The sequence below is a fragment of the Portunus trituberculatus genome, chromosome 41 (assembly GCF_017591435.1).
Source record: "Portunus trituberculatus isolate SZX2019 chromosome 41, ASM1759143v1, whole genome shotgun sequence".
Taxonomy (NCBI): domain Eukaryota; kingdom Metazoa; phylum Arthropoda; class Malacostraca; order Decapoda; family Portunidae; genus Portunus; species Portunus trituberculatus.
Window position 1 is genome coordinate 6802756 of NC_059295.1, and position 16710 is coordinate 6819465.

A 16710-nucleotide genomic window follows, 5' to 3' on the forward strand; every position below is an offset into this window, starting at 1 on the left:
AGCATACCTTAATTTTTACCTCTACGACAATGTGGAAGACAAGTTAGAAAAATTTCAGAATTACACCAACTTATATAGAAAAAGAGGAAGGGAAAGAAGACAGGCCTGTGATCTATGGAAAGGTGGCAATACTGTGGAGGTAGTCTACTCTGACCCTGATGATTCCTTGTCTTCCTTCCCTCCTTTGTCAACTCAGCAAGATCCTTTAGGCAGTTATTAAATGCCACTGGACCATATTGGAATTGGCCATTATATCAAACAGGAAGCTATATCATTAATTCATCTGTTCTTAGTATGACAATATTTTTATTACTATACACTTAAATTTTTTCTTTTTATATAAGAAGGGAAACTGGCCAGTGGCAAGAGAGAGAGAGAGAGAGAGAGAGAGAGAGAGAGAGAGAGAGAGAGAGAGAGAGAGAGAGAGAGAGAGAGAGAGAGACTCACTTAATTGCCAGTTCCCTTGCTGGTGAAAAGGTCAGCAGAAATAAAGGGACAAATGTCTTGAAACTTCCCCCATGAAAGAAGTCAAGCCGTAGAAAAATGGAAATTCAGAAGCAGGGAGGGAGTTCCCGAGTATACCAGAGAAATGTATGAATGATTCAGAGTACTGGTTAACTCTTGCATTAAAGTTAGACAGGATATGGGTGGGAAAAAGAAGTTAGAGACCACAGGAGGACGAGAGGCATGCAGTCAGCAAGATCAGAAGAGCAGTTAGCATGTAGAAGATTGCAGGAGATGCAACTTTCCAGTGGTGAGAAAGAGACTGAAGACAGTCAATCAGAGAAAGGGAATTGATGAGATGAAAAACTTTAGATTCCACCATATTTAATAAAACTGTGTGAGTGGAACCACCCTAAATATGCAAAGAATACTCCATAGAAGGATGAATAAGGCCCTTGTACAGAGTTAGCAGTTGGAGGGGAGAAAAACTGGTGGAGATGCCTCAGAATGCCTACCTTCAAAGAAGCTGTTTTAGCAAGAGATGAAATGTAAAGCTTCCAGTTTAGATTATGAGTAAAGGAGAGACTGAGGATAATCAATGTAGAAGATGAGGGACAGCTGAATGTCATTAAGGAAGAGGGGATAATTGTCTAGATGGTTGTGTTGAGTTGATTGATGGAGGAACTGAGTTTTTGAGGCACTGAACACTACTAAGTTTTCTCTTCCCCAATCAGAAATCTTAGAAAGATCAAGTCAGGTGTTCTGTGGCATCCCTGCATAATCTGTTGACTTTCTGAAGGGTTGGTCATCTCTGAAGAGATGTGGAAAGGTGGTATCATCAGCATAGGAGTGGATAGGGCAAGAAGTTTAGTTAAGATCATTAATGAATAATAGAAAGAGAGTGGGTGACAGGACAGGATCCTGAGAAACACTAATGTTAATAGATTTAGAAGAACAGTGGCCATCTACCATAGGTGCAATAGAATGATCAGAAAGAAAGCTTGAGATAAAGTTGCAGAGAGAAGGATGGAAACCATAGGAGGGTAGTTTTAAAATCAAAGCTTTGTGCCAGACTCTATCATAAGCTTTTGATATGCCTAACGCAACTGCAAAAGTTTCACCAAAATCTCTAAAAGAGGATGACCAAGACTCATTAAGGAAAGCCAGAAAATCATCAGTAAAGCAGCCTTGATGGAAGCCATACTGGTGATCAGATAGAAGATTGTCAAGTGACAAGTGTTTGAGAATCTTCCTACTGAGGACAGATTCAAAAACTTTACACAAGCAACAGATTAAAGCTATAGGGTAGTAGTCTCAGGGATTATAACAGGCACCCTTTTTAGGAACAGGCTGAATGTAGGCAAACTTCCAGCAAGAAGGAAAGGTAGAAGTCAATAAACATAATTGAAAGAGTTTGGCCTGGCCGGATGCAAGCATGGAAACACAGTCTTTGAGAACGACAGGAGGGACTCTATCAGGTCCATGAGCCTTCTGAGGGTTTAAGCTAATAAGGGCATAGAAAACATCATTATGAAAGAATTTTAGTTGAAGGCATGAAACAGTCAGAGGGAGGAGGAGAATGGGAAGGGACAAACCCAGAATCACCCAAGATGGAGTTGTTAGCAAAGATTTGAGAGAAAAGTTCAACTTTAAGGACAGATAAAATGGCAGTGGTACCATCAGGATGAAAAAAAAGAAGGGGAAGATAAAGAAGTAAAATTGTTGGAGATGTTTTGTTTCAAGAGTGAGCATAGAATAAGATGGTTTAACCCTTAAACTGCGGTGATCGCTTATATAATCAAGCCTCTCGAGTACTGTGACGTGGCGATCGCTTATGTAATCATGAATTTTCGTGGGGAATGTTTGAATTTTCGTGGCGCGTTTCCCTTCAGACCTGCTCTTGTGACTCCTCCCCACTTAAAGTTGCCATCATGAGGGCTCCAGATACTATAACAAGGGCCTCACTTGAGTTTTCACGGAAAAGTAGGAGACACCTGGCAACTCCTCGTGACTCGTCGGGTAGAATCCGGCCCTGAGTATCATAGAAAACGTAGAAAACTTTATAGGGGAGACCAAATTATGCTATAGTTTATTACTTCTATCTCAATCAAGAGATTATTGTTATTATATCAGCTTTTTATGGCATAGGGGCAACAATCCTAGTAAAATTTTGAGCTGTGGTATTGTACAGAGGACTTGTGTCATGCAGGACATACAGAAACACACACACACACACACACACAGCTCTATCATACACAATACATACAAAACATCTGCACAGTGGATTCGTGTCTCTTGCACACACGCACGCACACACACACACTCACACACAAAGCTCAATCAAACATTCCCAATACGTACAAAACATCTGTACAGAGGATTCGTGACAGACACACACACACACACACACACACACACACACACACACACACACACACACACATACACACACACACACACACACAAAGCTCAATCAAACATACTCAATACGTACAAAACATCTGTACAGAGGATTCATGACGGACCAACACACACACACACACACAAAGTTCTATCATACATATATACTATGTATAAAACATCTGTACAGAAGACTCGTATCATGTAGGACACGCAGAAACATGCACACACACACACAGAGAGAGAGAGAGAGAGAGAGAGAGAGAGAGAGAGAGAGAGAGAGAGAGAGAGAGAGAGAGAGAGAGAGAGAGAGAGAGAGAGAGAGAGAGAGAGAGAGAGAGAGAGCGTAGAAAACGGCCCAGCTTGGTACCGCTCAGCTCCTAACCCGGACCATACAGTGCACCCGATGTGTCATTAGTTCCCCGTGCTTTCCAAAGCCCGCAAAGTTTTGCAGGCCTATTTCTTGCTCTATTCATTTATTTACATATTCAATACTTCAGTATTACTGTATTTTGGATGTTTGCCATTCATGGCATACAATTCAAAATATATTTTCTCTGACATGGGAATGTTTATATTTTAGGCGCACCAAAGCATTCAGCAATTAGGAATTAGCAGTTTAAGGGTTAAATTATCAAAATATATATTTTTTAACATTATTAAAAGAATAAATTACTGAAAAAGGGAAAGGGAGGTCTAAGGGTATCATCGACAAACCCCTCTCAGTAACTGACAATACCCCTCACCTCTGAAGGGTCTGTATCTCAAGGCACCTCTGTATTACTGTTCAATCCACACAAAGAAAAACAGAGAAAAAAAAATTTATTACAAATGTGGAACATTAAATACTATTTCCAAGATGCTTTCCTAGTATGACAAGTCTCAGGAGTCACAAGATTTTGAGATGTTTGTATGAGCTGCCATATTTTTGTCATCACAGATGATCACAGCACAAATGTCTCACCTCCAGGACAGCTAGTGATGCATGGTAAGTGTTGCCAGGAAAATCAGCATATGCTGTCTTGCTGTAAGTTACACACCTTTACTATAGGAATGACAATCCTCTGTTTATTCCAGCTGAGAGGTGCACATAAGCATTTGATAGAGGATAATTATGTATTGCAGGGACTGCAGGATGTGTGCCAAGTCACTCTTTCAAATGCAGCACTGGGGTTCAGGAAGTGATTAATCTATTCTATACTGATTCCTATTGAAAAAATGGTTTTGGTTCACAAAGTCTTCTGGAAAGAATTAAGTTTGTCAACCAAGGTTCCACTGTATGTACATATATATTAATAGTGTAATGGATATCTGCATCAACAATTTCAACAAAAACACATCACCCGATATCTTCTACTGCATTTTCAGATAATAAAAACTGTACATATCTTCCATCTCCACATCAAAGAAATGTTGAGTTTGGAAATTTGTGCTAAAGGAAGGGAGATTGATATAGTGTGGAGGGCACTAAAAGTTCATGAGAGAGAGAGAGAGAGAGAGAGAGAGAGAGAGAGAGAGAGAGAGAGAGAGAGAGAGAGAGAGAGAGAGAGAGAGAGACTTACCGCTCTATTTTCCAAGTCAATTTTATTTCCAAGAACAACAAATGGAAAGTGGTCTGGGTCACGAGGTGATGCTTGGATTAGAAATTCATCCCGCCAAGAGTCTAAAGACTTGAATGAGTTGGGAGAAGTGACATCATAACACAGCACACAGCAATCTGCCCCTCGATAGAAGGCAACCCCAAGTGACTGGAATCTCTCTTGGCCAGCAGTGTCCCATATCTGCAATTACAATGAATTCCTAATGAATGATTCTCTGAATAGTTCTTAACGAATTTGTTATTGATGAGACTTAGGAACTCATAAGATCTTTCTATCTATGTTCCCCCATTATACACTAATCTTCATGTGTTTCTTTCTCAGACTCACTAACTTTTATTTTCCCACTGCCCACTAACCATCATCACATTCCTTTACACAACTAAAATAATGGTTAAGTGAATCACCCTTTCCTCCTGATATACTCACACTATAAACTTCCTTCTATTCAATATAAAAACCACATACTCCTACTTCATAGCTTAACAAATTTTCTTACAAATATATTCATGATATTATATTTACAACTGGGCTGTAAAAGAATAACTTAACAGAGAATATTATAGTAACACTCATGACCAACATACAATACATATATTTACCACCACCACCAAAACATGAGACAAAAATAATGAAGTTTGTTCACTGGGTTTCAATAATGAGGCTTCCCTGACCTGCATTGTGACCAATCTGTCATCCACCATCACTTCTTTGGTGAGGAAGTCAGCACCAATGGTTGCCTTATACTGGTTGCTGAACTTCTTATTGACAAACTGATTCATGAGAGATGTTTTTCCAACCCCAGAGTCTCCGAGAATAATAACTTTCAATAGGATCTTCTTTCTGGATGCCATTCTGGAAGAAGCAAACTCTATTATAATATACACATTAGTAAATCAAGCTTCCTTACAATAAAAGAAAATAAAAATTAAACAAAGCACTCAGGAGGCTACAACTATGCCTATGAAACTTATCACCTCTAAAGAAAATAGACTCCTCCTCAACATATATAGTACAGGAGGTAGTTTGCAATACCTTAAGCAGACAATATGAGCTATGAAACCTCCAGACTGGAATAAGACCACAAAAGTTTTACCAGTAGTGTAAAATTGTATCTGCTATGATTGCGTAGTGTAAAATTGTATATGCTATGATTGCAGATATTGCACTGCCCTCTATTGTTACAGTTTCTCAGCATGGAGTACTGTAAGTGAAGGAAGGTTATGCCGGCCAGTGTGCCTACAGGTGGGTTTTCGAGATTGGTTATGTTGGGTTATGGCGCTAGGTGTCTGAAATTCTTTATTTCTATCCACAAGCTATCAAAACTGTTCTCATTAAGTAATTAGTAATTCCTCTAGCCTGTCAAGGAGTATATATATATATATATATATATATATATATATATATATATATATATATATATATATATATATAAAGCATTTTTCCCCTGGGAAAGTGGGGAATCTGGTTATCAGGCAGGGATGCACGTGCAAATTGACTCACTTTCTGATCGCCACAATGGAACACTGACATTTCCCAGTCTTACTGTGTGTTCTACAGCCAAAAAAATCTCTGCATCCAATGATATTCAATAAATAAGTGAAGCTTGGGGCAATAACTGAAATAAAAAGCGGTCTCATTTTATGTTTCTTCTCACCACTCACTGTTAGAATGAGTATCTCAAGAGGACATAACAGTAAATATATAAACTACCACTCATTTGCACTTTTATAACCAGCGCTTTTTACTGTATTTATTTACTTACGACATAATCACCTGCAGAGATCTTCAAATCCCTTGTGTCACCCCCACACAATTTTTTTTAAGCGAAATCATGCATTAAATTAAATAGAAAACAATTATTTTGTTTTCCTTGAATTAATGAAAGATATGGCAATGTGGCACATGATTATCAGCGTCACCCTGTGGCCAGTACAATTTAGTTTTACTATAGCCTAGTAATGCCCTATCCTGGTTGGCACGCTTCCCTCCGAGGGCTTTCTATGGAGGACTTACGTGTTACCCACACAATTCCTTATTTGTTGAGATTAGACATGTTTATCATCAACCATTTGACAGCCAGGCATAATAACAATGAATTCATTGACAAGTTAAGTTAGTTTTGTATGAAAATAGGTGGCGCAGTGACTAATGCTGACATTCAGGTGTACAGGCAACCCCCGCTTAACGAAGGTTTCATTTTACTACCATCTGCTCGTTTAACGAACACCAAACTCACTTTAACAAAATTTTATCCAGGTAATTTTTTCCAAGTTTAAAAGGCCCGCCCTATCACGCAAGCCGACAGGCTTTCGAATACACCAGCGCCTCTCGTGGACAACACGCACACCACTCACTGCCCCTGTTCAAACAATAACAGCATCTGTAGCAGCTCGTCTTTCCTCGCTCAATTTACCACCAAAATGCCCTGCAATGTCACCTGTCGTTGCTAAGAAGACCAGGAAGTCTCTTACTCTCGAAGTGAAGCTGGATATTATTCACAGACACGAGGGAGGCGAGAAAACTAATAGCATTGCTCACCACCATCTTGACTCCATCTACTGTCTCTACTATTTTCAAGTCAGCAAACTCTATTAAGAAGGCTGGTGAGACCGTATCTTCGTTGCAAGCTAAAAGAACCACCTGAACTCATGACTACAATGGATAAAATGGAAAGCCTTGTGGAAATGTGGTAGTGTCGACTGGGGTAATTTGGACCAGGTTTTGACAAACTTTGATACTGTTCCCACATTTATTAAGATAAACTTACAAAAATTTTATGAAAACATAAGCAAGTTATTGCCTTTAAATCACTAAAAAAAAAAAAAAAAAAAAAAATCATTCATAGATTCTTCAGCTTTGAAGTAATAAGGGTGTTTCACAGTTATAAAAAAATGGGGTAATGTGAACCCCCCACCAGGGTAAACTGAACCACCCATGGGGTAATTTGAACCACCCTTTATAAATGAGGAAAAAAAAAAAATATATATATATATATATATATATATATATATATATATATTCCTCAAAAAAAATTAAAAAGTTTTATTTCATAAACATTGAGCCTTTCACATTCAAAATAACAAAATCAATGGCAAGAAACAGTGTAGAACAAAAAAACTGTTACTCATAGACTACATAGCCTACTCATTTACTGTGGCTACTTTAGCCAATGTTTTGGTGTAACACTTGAAGTTATTGTATTCTGTAAGAAGATTATTTATTCTGAATGTGAAAGGTACTTTTATAAGGTCCCTATGAAGTGATACATAAGCATACAATAAGCAGATTATATGCATATATATTACTAATGGGCACTCCTAGCAGACGAAAGAGGATCAGCTGAGTAAAAAAAGGGTATAGGCTCAGGGTGTCAAAAGACTGGTCACGTTAATTTTCCTTCCCACTCTGCAGGCTAGCAAGCAACAGGGAGCTGATTTTTTGTATAAAAATACTGCTCATTGGTTTCCACATTAATTTTTCTATAGATTATTGAGCTCGCTATCGCTCGCTAGCCTGTAGAGAGAGTGTGAGAGGACAATTCCTAGCTTTTTGAAGTCCTTTATAGGCTTATAGTCTTCATTAAAAATTTCCCTAAATTACCCTAATTATCCTAATAATCATTATTGGGTATATAATGAGTCTAAGCAATCCCCTTTATAAGCCAAAGATGGCACAGGGCAAAATATTAATGCATATTCTCAAAATATAAACAATTGCGCACTAAAAACTACCGCTTACCGCGGTAAATTGAACCAAAAAGTGAGCGTTAATTGTGAGAAAACGAAGCTAAATAAAGTATTGCTGATGAAATCATGTTAAAGTAGAGGTAAAACACTCTATAATCATCAATTTGGAAGAGGATAGTTAGCCGCGTCTGACCGCCACAACAAAGTTCGCCGAAACCGCTGATTTGGTAAACAAACTTTGCCGCACTTTTTTTTTTGGCTACGATTCAGTGCTTTCAGTCATATAATTGTAATTTCTTTCCTGTATCATTTTTTTTTTTTATCAAACCTGCACAAGAAATGTGAAAATAGTTACTTTCTATCGTGAAATGCTCAAAACGTCAAAAAAAAAAAATTATATATGAATTTATTGTAAATAAGAATGAGGCTGTCCGAATTGTACCGGTTCGTTGGACGGTCCGATTTTCCCCGGTCAACACTACATAAGTTTTGTATGCGGTACAATGATGCGCCCTTTGTTTACATTCCACAGATTGCCAGTTAGTGTCTTTCCTGTTTCACTCTCCCTCCCTTCATAAATTTAAGATCATCAACATTATAAAGTTACGTACATACATACATTAGTGTACATTATAATGACTTAAATTAAACTGCCTAAATGTTTAACTTCATAATTTTTACTTTCATTAAACCTTTCACTGTACTGTGATGCACTCTCGCTTTGTTTACTTTCAATGGAAGTTCAAGTCAGGGGTTAAACTTGTTATAATTGGTTTGCTTAACAAAGTTTTGCTTAACGAAGAGTTTTTTAGGAACTTAACCCCTTCTTTAAGCGGGGGTTGCCTGTACTATCGAAACCGTTAGCGGACCACAACATACCTCATTTATTGTGGAAAACACACTCCCTAGTTCTCTCTGGTGCGCACACAACAGTGGACAGGTTCTGGCAGAAAAATTTGAACTTTGCCTCATCATTTTCAATCTCTGTGTTATGGGACTTAACACGGGATATAACGCACAGACCTGTCTTGCACACAGACCCTCCAGTACTCTATACTGAAGTTAATACCAAGTAACACAGCTCAATGTAGGACATAACGCACAGACCCGCCTTGTGCAGACCCTTAAGTACTCTATACCGAAGTTAATATCAAGTAACACAGCTCAATTATTGTCCTTTAATGACTGCAGTCACTCACCAGAAATTCCAGCTAAAACAGAAGTTGCAAACACTAACCACAATAAAAGTTTTACATGCATCTACACTTAGTAGTAAAGCACTTTATGCAGTGATTAATACATATATTAAGTTTTACTTGCTATGACAATTCAACTACGTTCATACATATGAAGAATTATGGATATAATAATCAACAATGAGCAAGATGTGTTACCTTGTCCTAAATTTCTATTGATAGTTGTACAGTTTGTATGTTCAACATTGGCATGGAGGTTAATACTTACAAAGGAGAGAAAGGGAAAAAAGAAAAAACAAGCCCATGTTTGCACTCAACTCTGGTAAGGTAAAAGACCTCCACACAGAATGCTGAAAGTGCAAGTCACCTCATTCATTCCTACTCATGATCCTCTCTGTCTGCTGAGAGCCCTGCCCTGATCTAGGTATAGTTGTACTTCTTCTATGCAGCACTGAATGGAAACTGTGAAAAGGGAGATTTTTTTATTTATTATATTTTTTCTTTTTTTACAATTTGTAAATCTAGACTGACGTACAGATTTAAGCAGCCACAGTTTCAGCACCTCAAAAGTAAAACACAAAAAATCTGGCTAGATTATGTTGTACATATATTCAGTTGGGTGCAAATATACAATAAAAAATGCTGTAGGTTTGGGTAAACATCTGTGGGTGTGGGCTGAGTGCAGGTGCACTTGTAGTGAGTGTGAGACAGGTGAGGGTCTTGGGCAAATGGGATGAGAGAGAGAGAGAGAGAGAGAGAGAGAGAGAGAGAGAGAGAGAGAGAGAGAGAGAGAGAGAGAGAGAGAGAGAGAGAGAGAATATGAAGACAAGACAGGCATCCATCCATCCATACGTACATACATATACACACACACACACACACACACAGCTCAGAGGTTGGAGCACTGGCTTCACAAGCCAGAGGACCGGGGTTCGATTCCCCGGCCGGGTGTGTCTCCTTTCACGTGTAGTCCCTGTTCACCTAGCAGTGAGTAGGTACAGGATGTAAATCGAGGAGTTGTGACCTTGTTGTCCCGGTGTGTGTTGTGTGCCTGGTCTCAGGCCTATCCGAAGATAGGAAATAATGAGCTCTGAGCTCGTTCCGTAGGGTAACGTCTGGCTGTCTCATCAGAGACTGCAGCAGATCAAACAGTGAAACACACACAGCTACATAAATCTGTTAGCAGACGATGCGAAACTGTGCAGTTATGAAGCAAAAAGAGGATTGTGAAATACTGCAGGAAGATCTAAATAAGATCTGGAAATGGAGTAAAAGGTGGGAGATGGAATTCAATGTGGACAAAAGCCATGTCATGGAAATGGGAAAGAGTGAAAGACGACCGGTGGGAATCTATAAGATGGGAGATGGAGTAGAACTATATATATATATATATATATATATATATATATATATATATATATATATATATATATATATATACAGTAAGGTCTATGACGTAAACCGAGATATATATTATTATATATATATATATATATATATATATATATATATATATATATATATATATATATATATATATATATATACATATATATATATATACAGTAAGGTCTCGGTTTACGTCAGAGTTACGTTCCTGAAACATGACGTAAGTTGATTTTGTACGTATCTCGAGTTTCCGTACATTTCAAAGCATATTATGGAGTTTTCAACCAATCATTGTTTATGGTCATTCAGGTAAGTTAAAGGTTATATTGTTATATTATTTACAACTATGTAGGAATATGAAACACAAGCTTGTTTTTGTTGTTGATTAGGGCCACGAACGAAGGACTGCAGGTTGCAGAGAGGGTGGACGCCTGAGGCCGCCAGGAGGGTGGGCAGGTCGAATGTTGTGACGCCCAGGGTGGACAGCTGGGAGCGAGTGCAGTGCGGTGGGAGTAGAAGCATGGGCAGCGGGCAGGAAATGCAATAGGGATCAGCAGACAGGCGCAGACGGTGCAAGTCAGCTGCGAGTGTCGTGTGGCCCAGGCGAAGGCTCGGAGTTGTTATTGTTGTGATGGGTGTGCGAGCCCTCAAGGTCGTCAACCTCCCGTTGTCATGGTAACGGGCTTCCCATTTTCTTCTTCCCTCCTCACACACAGCTGCTGCCTCCTTCTCATGTCTTTTAATTATGTCCTCTTTTTTCTTGTAGCGTAATGGTTTTCCTTTTCTTAGCATCACTGCTGTCACTAAGGAGTTTTCTCTTTGGTGCCATTGAGCAAGATACTAAGAACTTGAGTCAGTAAACGCAGAAGTAGGATAACACTCTTGCCAGGGGCGACGGTGTGGTGGAAGTGAGGCATGATGTTATTGTTTTCAAGCGTGAGGCGGGCGGTGTGGCGGGCAACCACCTACAATAACAATAAATCCCACACTTTACGATTTATAAATTTTCAATTTTTTTAATCTTAAATTGCCTTATAGTGGACTGACGTAACTACGAGTTTGATGTAACTCGAGACCAACGTAACCCGGGACTTTACTGTGTATATATATATATATATATATATATATATATATATATATATATATATATATATATACACATGTATACAAGCAAACTCCCCCTTAATGAACGGGTTACATTCTTAAAAAAACGCTCATTAAGCGAACCAATTAAAACAAGTTTAACCCGACTTGAACTTCCATTGAGAGTAAACAAAGCGAGAGTGCATCATAGTGCTGTGAAAGGTTTAATGAGAGTAAAAATTATGAAGTTACACATTTAGGCAGTTTAATTTAACTCATTATAATGCACACTAATGTATGTAAGTAACTTTATAATGTTGATGATCTTAAATTTATGAAGGGAGGAAGAGTGGAGTGGGAAAGACACTAGCTGGCAACCTGTGGAATGTAAACAAAGGGCGCATCATTGTACCACATACAAAACTATGTACCACATTTCCAAAAGGCTTTCCATTTTATCCATTGCAGAGTCACGAGTTCAGGTGGTTCTTTAGCTTGCAAGGAAGATATGGTCACACCAGCCTTCTTAATAGAGTCTGCTGACTTGAAAATAGTAGAGACAGTAGATGTATTAGGGGAGGCAGTGGCATAGTGGATAAAGTGGCGAGCATGGGATTGAGCAGACGTCCACATGTAGGTTTGAATCCCACCATGTATCACTTTGAAACTATGCCATTTGTGGAGTGGTTTAAAGTAACCTACATGTCACCATGATACCCAGGTTCTAGGTGGTTACAACAATGATGCACTTGAGTGGTGATATGGGCTCTAATAAGGGTACCACTATAAATAAAATTGCCTGCACCACTAGTGGGCGGAAGCTAAACAGCGCTTCCCACACATAATCTTTAAGTATGCCTACAGGCGCTATAGGCCACAACATAAAAACAAATAAATAAATAATGTGCTCAAAACTATGCCACATAAATGTCTGACAAAGTAATACATGAAATCCCTCTTACAACATACAAATTTCCAATTCTATAGCACTAAAAGATCAAAGAAAGGTGATTCATGGCACATTTCTGATAAATGATAAGGGAAGTTTTAGAAAGCAATTTATAGGACAAGTGGAAACCTTATCTCTCTCTCTCTCTCTCTCTCTCTCTCTCTCTCTCTCTCTCTCTCTATATATATATATATATATATATATATATATATATATATATATATATATATATATATATATATATATTACTGATGAGAAGAGGGCAGTAAATAATTGATAGCTCATGAGTTCACATATGAGGTAATTTTATTTTTTTCAATCTATGAAAGTTAGCAACATTTGGCAACGCACTCTACAATAATGGGAAGCTATGTATACAGTAAGTTAGATACATGATGAGACACCCACATTCAAACATGGTCTTATCAACTTTTACCAAGCTATAGATACACCTAACCTTATCAGAGAGATATGAATGCTGTTAAGTACATTCAATTCAAAGGTATGCTCACAATAAGCAGAGAAAGAATTATGTCACAAGTTCTTTAGATTGATGATCATATAAAATAGCTATAATTACAATCTACAACAATCCTTTTGTTGAAAGATGTGTGTGTAAACACACACACACACACTTTCTTTGAACTTCATTCTACACCCCAAAAACATAAGCAACTAAGCAAATATTATTTCAAACTGTTCCATTTACAGTCTTTAACAATGCTGACATAACAAGGAATTATCAGTACAATGAATATGAATGTCTCATGATTGTTTTATTATTTCTCCTGTGCTTCAAAATTGCATTACACTTTCATGTGCACATACAATCATCCATATGCATTTTTATGCATTAATTCCAATTCTGGTAAAACACAAAGACAGAATAAACCACACCTTGATAACTGCAGAATGAGCAACTACTATCATTGCATGTCCTATCCCTACAACTGCTGATATGCTATACACAGAGGCATTACATTACAGGATGTTATGACTTAAACTGTTCTTCCTAGAAAATGAAAAATCACGACATCCTTAAACACTAGCCATGGTCTTTTCATCTCCATTACCATCAAGTCAACCAATATTCACTTGAGCCTAGTGAGCATATTGGCCTGATAAGTAGTGAGACAGAATTGTGTACACCATGTCTTCTTTTCTTCTTAAGGCTACCCATTAGATCAGTTTCTTAGTTTTCAAATTATGAGGCAGTACATAATCATATACTGACCCCCTATCAGCACATACACTTAAAAATGCACATTTTCCATATCTAGTAAGTCATGCACTAAGACGAAATAATCTTTGAATAAATTATCAGATTTTCTCACTTTCACCTTCCAAACTGCTTGTGTTTCACTCTTACCACACTGTAAGCATGATTTATTTCCAATCACTCAGGGTGCCCTGCCATAGAATGAGTCAAAATTATACATCTGATCACAAATAAATTATCTAAGTTTTAGTCCACTAAGACTCAAGCACTCATCCTTTCAGAACATCATCCTGGAACACCTCATTCACAAATCCAAAGGATTGATTGTTCATGCAGACTTTAAGTGTAAGGGAAGGAGAAAAAAAAAATTGTAAACTTGATTACCTTACTCTTGGCTTTCATCAAGTGTTATGGTACTAGAAAAAGTGAATAAACTTAATCAAATAAAAAATATTTGAAAATTTCTTGATACTATGTGCTTTCCTAGTCTCTGTATGAGAGTACAGTACACCTGCGACCAATCACTTTGTTAGAGCTGGTGACTAAGTAGGGCAGACAGGTCTATCAGTGGCCAAGGTTAAAGAACAAGAAAGGTTAAGAATCGCACTTCTAACAAAACCCAGGACATCCACAGTACACAAATCCGACCTTAAAAGGGAAGAAAACAAACAATGCTGGGAGGTTGTTACCTAAACTAATCTAAATTCTTAGGAAAAAAAATAATAACTCGAGATCACCAAGAGTACTATACCTTACCAAGTTGGAATACGAAGGTAAGAAGTTAAATCCGTAATGAATTCAATTGGAGGATTTTGGAGGCCAATGAGTGGCGTTAATACCTAACAAATACTGTGTTCTGGTGTGGTGTTAGAGGATGGGGGTGAAATGCGCCACAGGAACCATCCACCTCAGAACAGCTGATGACGAACCTACCACAACAAAGTACCCACACCTGCCACTAACAACAATACCCGCCACCATACCACACCACGCACGCCACACTCTATACACTGCGCTTCTGTGCAACGCCTCGTCACGAAAAGGGCGTCAATACTCACTTGAGGGAAGGAAATTACGCTGAAATTAGTAGGAGGTCCCACCGCGGCGGAGTCAATATGGCGTCTGGCGCTGCGCAGATCACGGGGGTAAACACTGCCCTCCCTCCTCCTCCCTCTTCACAAAGCCCCCGTGACTGTCTCCTCTTCACTTATTTGGTATGAACTCACCTCAATCTTCACTTCTTAAAATCTTCTTTACATGTCTGAGAACTTTTTCACACGGTTGATTGCCTATATTTGCGATTACTTGCTGTGGGAGTAATTATGTTCCTCCAGTAGCCACCTCCTCCCGCGGAACATAATACCAGTAGTCTTAAGAATATTGGTTAATGCTACCTAAGTTTTGTTTATATATTCATCTTGCTTTGATGTTCTATACTTTTCGTGAGAGGTTGCGTTTATTTATGATTATCAGAATTATTAGTAAATAATTACATCAAGGTATCTGCAACTATTTATGTTTGTTTGTTTGTGTGTTTGGTGTGTATGAAGTTTTTCTTCACTCCCACTGCAGCTCTGACGTAATGTTTAGCCACTTTTCATGAGCGGTTGCTTGTATTTACTACAAAGAATAGAAACAGTATGCATTATTGGAACAAAGGTACTCTTGTCCAGCACTTGTTCGGGTCGTATGGTACACCAGCGCCCTTGACTTAATTCTTTTTAATGATGTCCTATTTAGCCTGTAGTAAACATTTCATGGCATAAATCAACATTTCACCCAGGTGACTACAGTTCGTATACTGCTTCATACTTATTCCTATCTGTCTCGTGCCATGTAATTCGTGTCCCTGAGTATGAAAATTATGATCAAGGTACTCTCTGCTGCATCGAAGCGTACGCCTTTGTTGTTATCTTCCCACATCCATTACTACAACACTGACCATTACTTCTTCCACTGAAGTATAGTACATGTGTCAAATTGCACCAATCTTAAAAAAAAAAAACTACAAATGCACTAGAACTCAAAAGTATTAGCATATACTTCATTACTGACAGTGTCCAACAAACATCTGACTGATAGTGTTGGGTTCAATGCCAAGACCTACTATTATAGTCACCACTAACTGACCCACCTTGCTGCCTAGGATTCCCCAACGAAGCATATAATTCGATAAGACCAGCTGAACTTTATGTTTGATTAGAAACACGCGTGAACATGAGCATGATCGTTGTTATTGTGTGCCATCCATCACCCCCATATTAACTACTTAATTTCTGAGATTTATTTCATTGCTGTTTCTAGACTAGTGTCAACTTTACATGTGGATTTTGCATATGGACTCATTCAGTTAATGAGATTATATTCCAGACAGACCTTGTGTAAGTAATCTGGTAAATGTAGCAATTACACATGTGTAGATAGTGACTTATCGTCCATCATCGTTACAATAAAACAACAACAACAACAACAACAACGACGACGACGACGACGACGACGACGGCATTGTTAATACCACTATTAACACCACCACTATACGAAACTTCACAAAAGTGAGAATTTTTTCTTTTCTTTTCTTTTTTTCTGCTAAGCCCATATAAGGCATTCCTCCACTCCAGTTAACAATCCCTTCTCCTCGCCTCGGTGTCTACGTGTCTACAGATGTATTTGTTTAGCCTCCTTCTCGAGGTTGTACTGGGTGATTTCCCTGAGTCTGGCTGGCCGGCTATAATTCCACATGCTC

The 16710-nt window shown here is 38.4% G+C and overlaps 1 protein-coding gene across 1 annotated transcript in view; it reads right to left on the minus strand.

Annotated features, from left to right (window-relative positions):
* Positions 1–15179, minus strand: part of LOC123516653 (ras-related protein Rab-7a-like) — a 38675-nt gene extending 23496 nt beyond the window's left edge. Inside the window, exons 1-6 of the mRNA XM_045276255.1 lie at positions 15026–15179; positions 5117–5297; positions 4330–4625; positions 3809–3869; positions 2339–2476; positions 2257–2275 (exon numbers count right to left, since the gene is read on the minus strand). Coding sequence (XP_045132190.1) covers positions 2257–2275; positions 2339–2476; positions 3809–3869; positions 4330–4625; positions 5117–5296 — 694 coding nt within the window. The 5' untranslated portion in view covers position 5297; positions 15026–15179. The remainder of the gene's footprint in view (positions 1–2256; positions 2276–2338; positions 2477–3808; positions 3870–4329; positions 4626–5116; positions 5298–15025) is intronic.
* Between the last annotated feature and the right edge of the window lie 1531 nt (positions 15180–16710).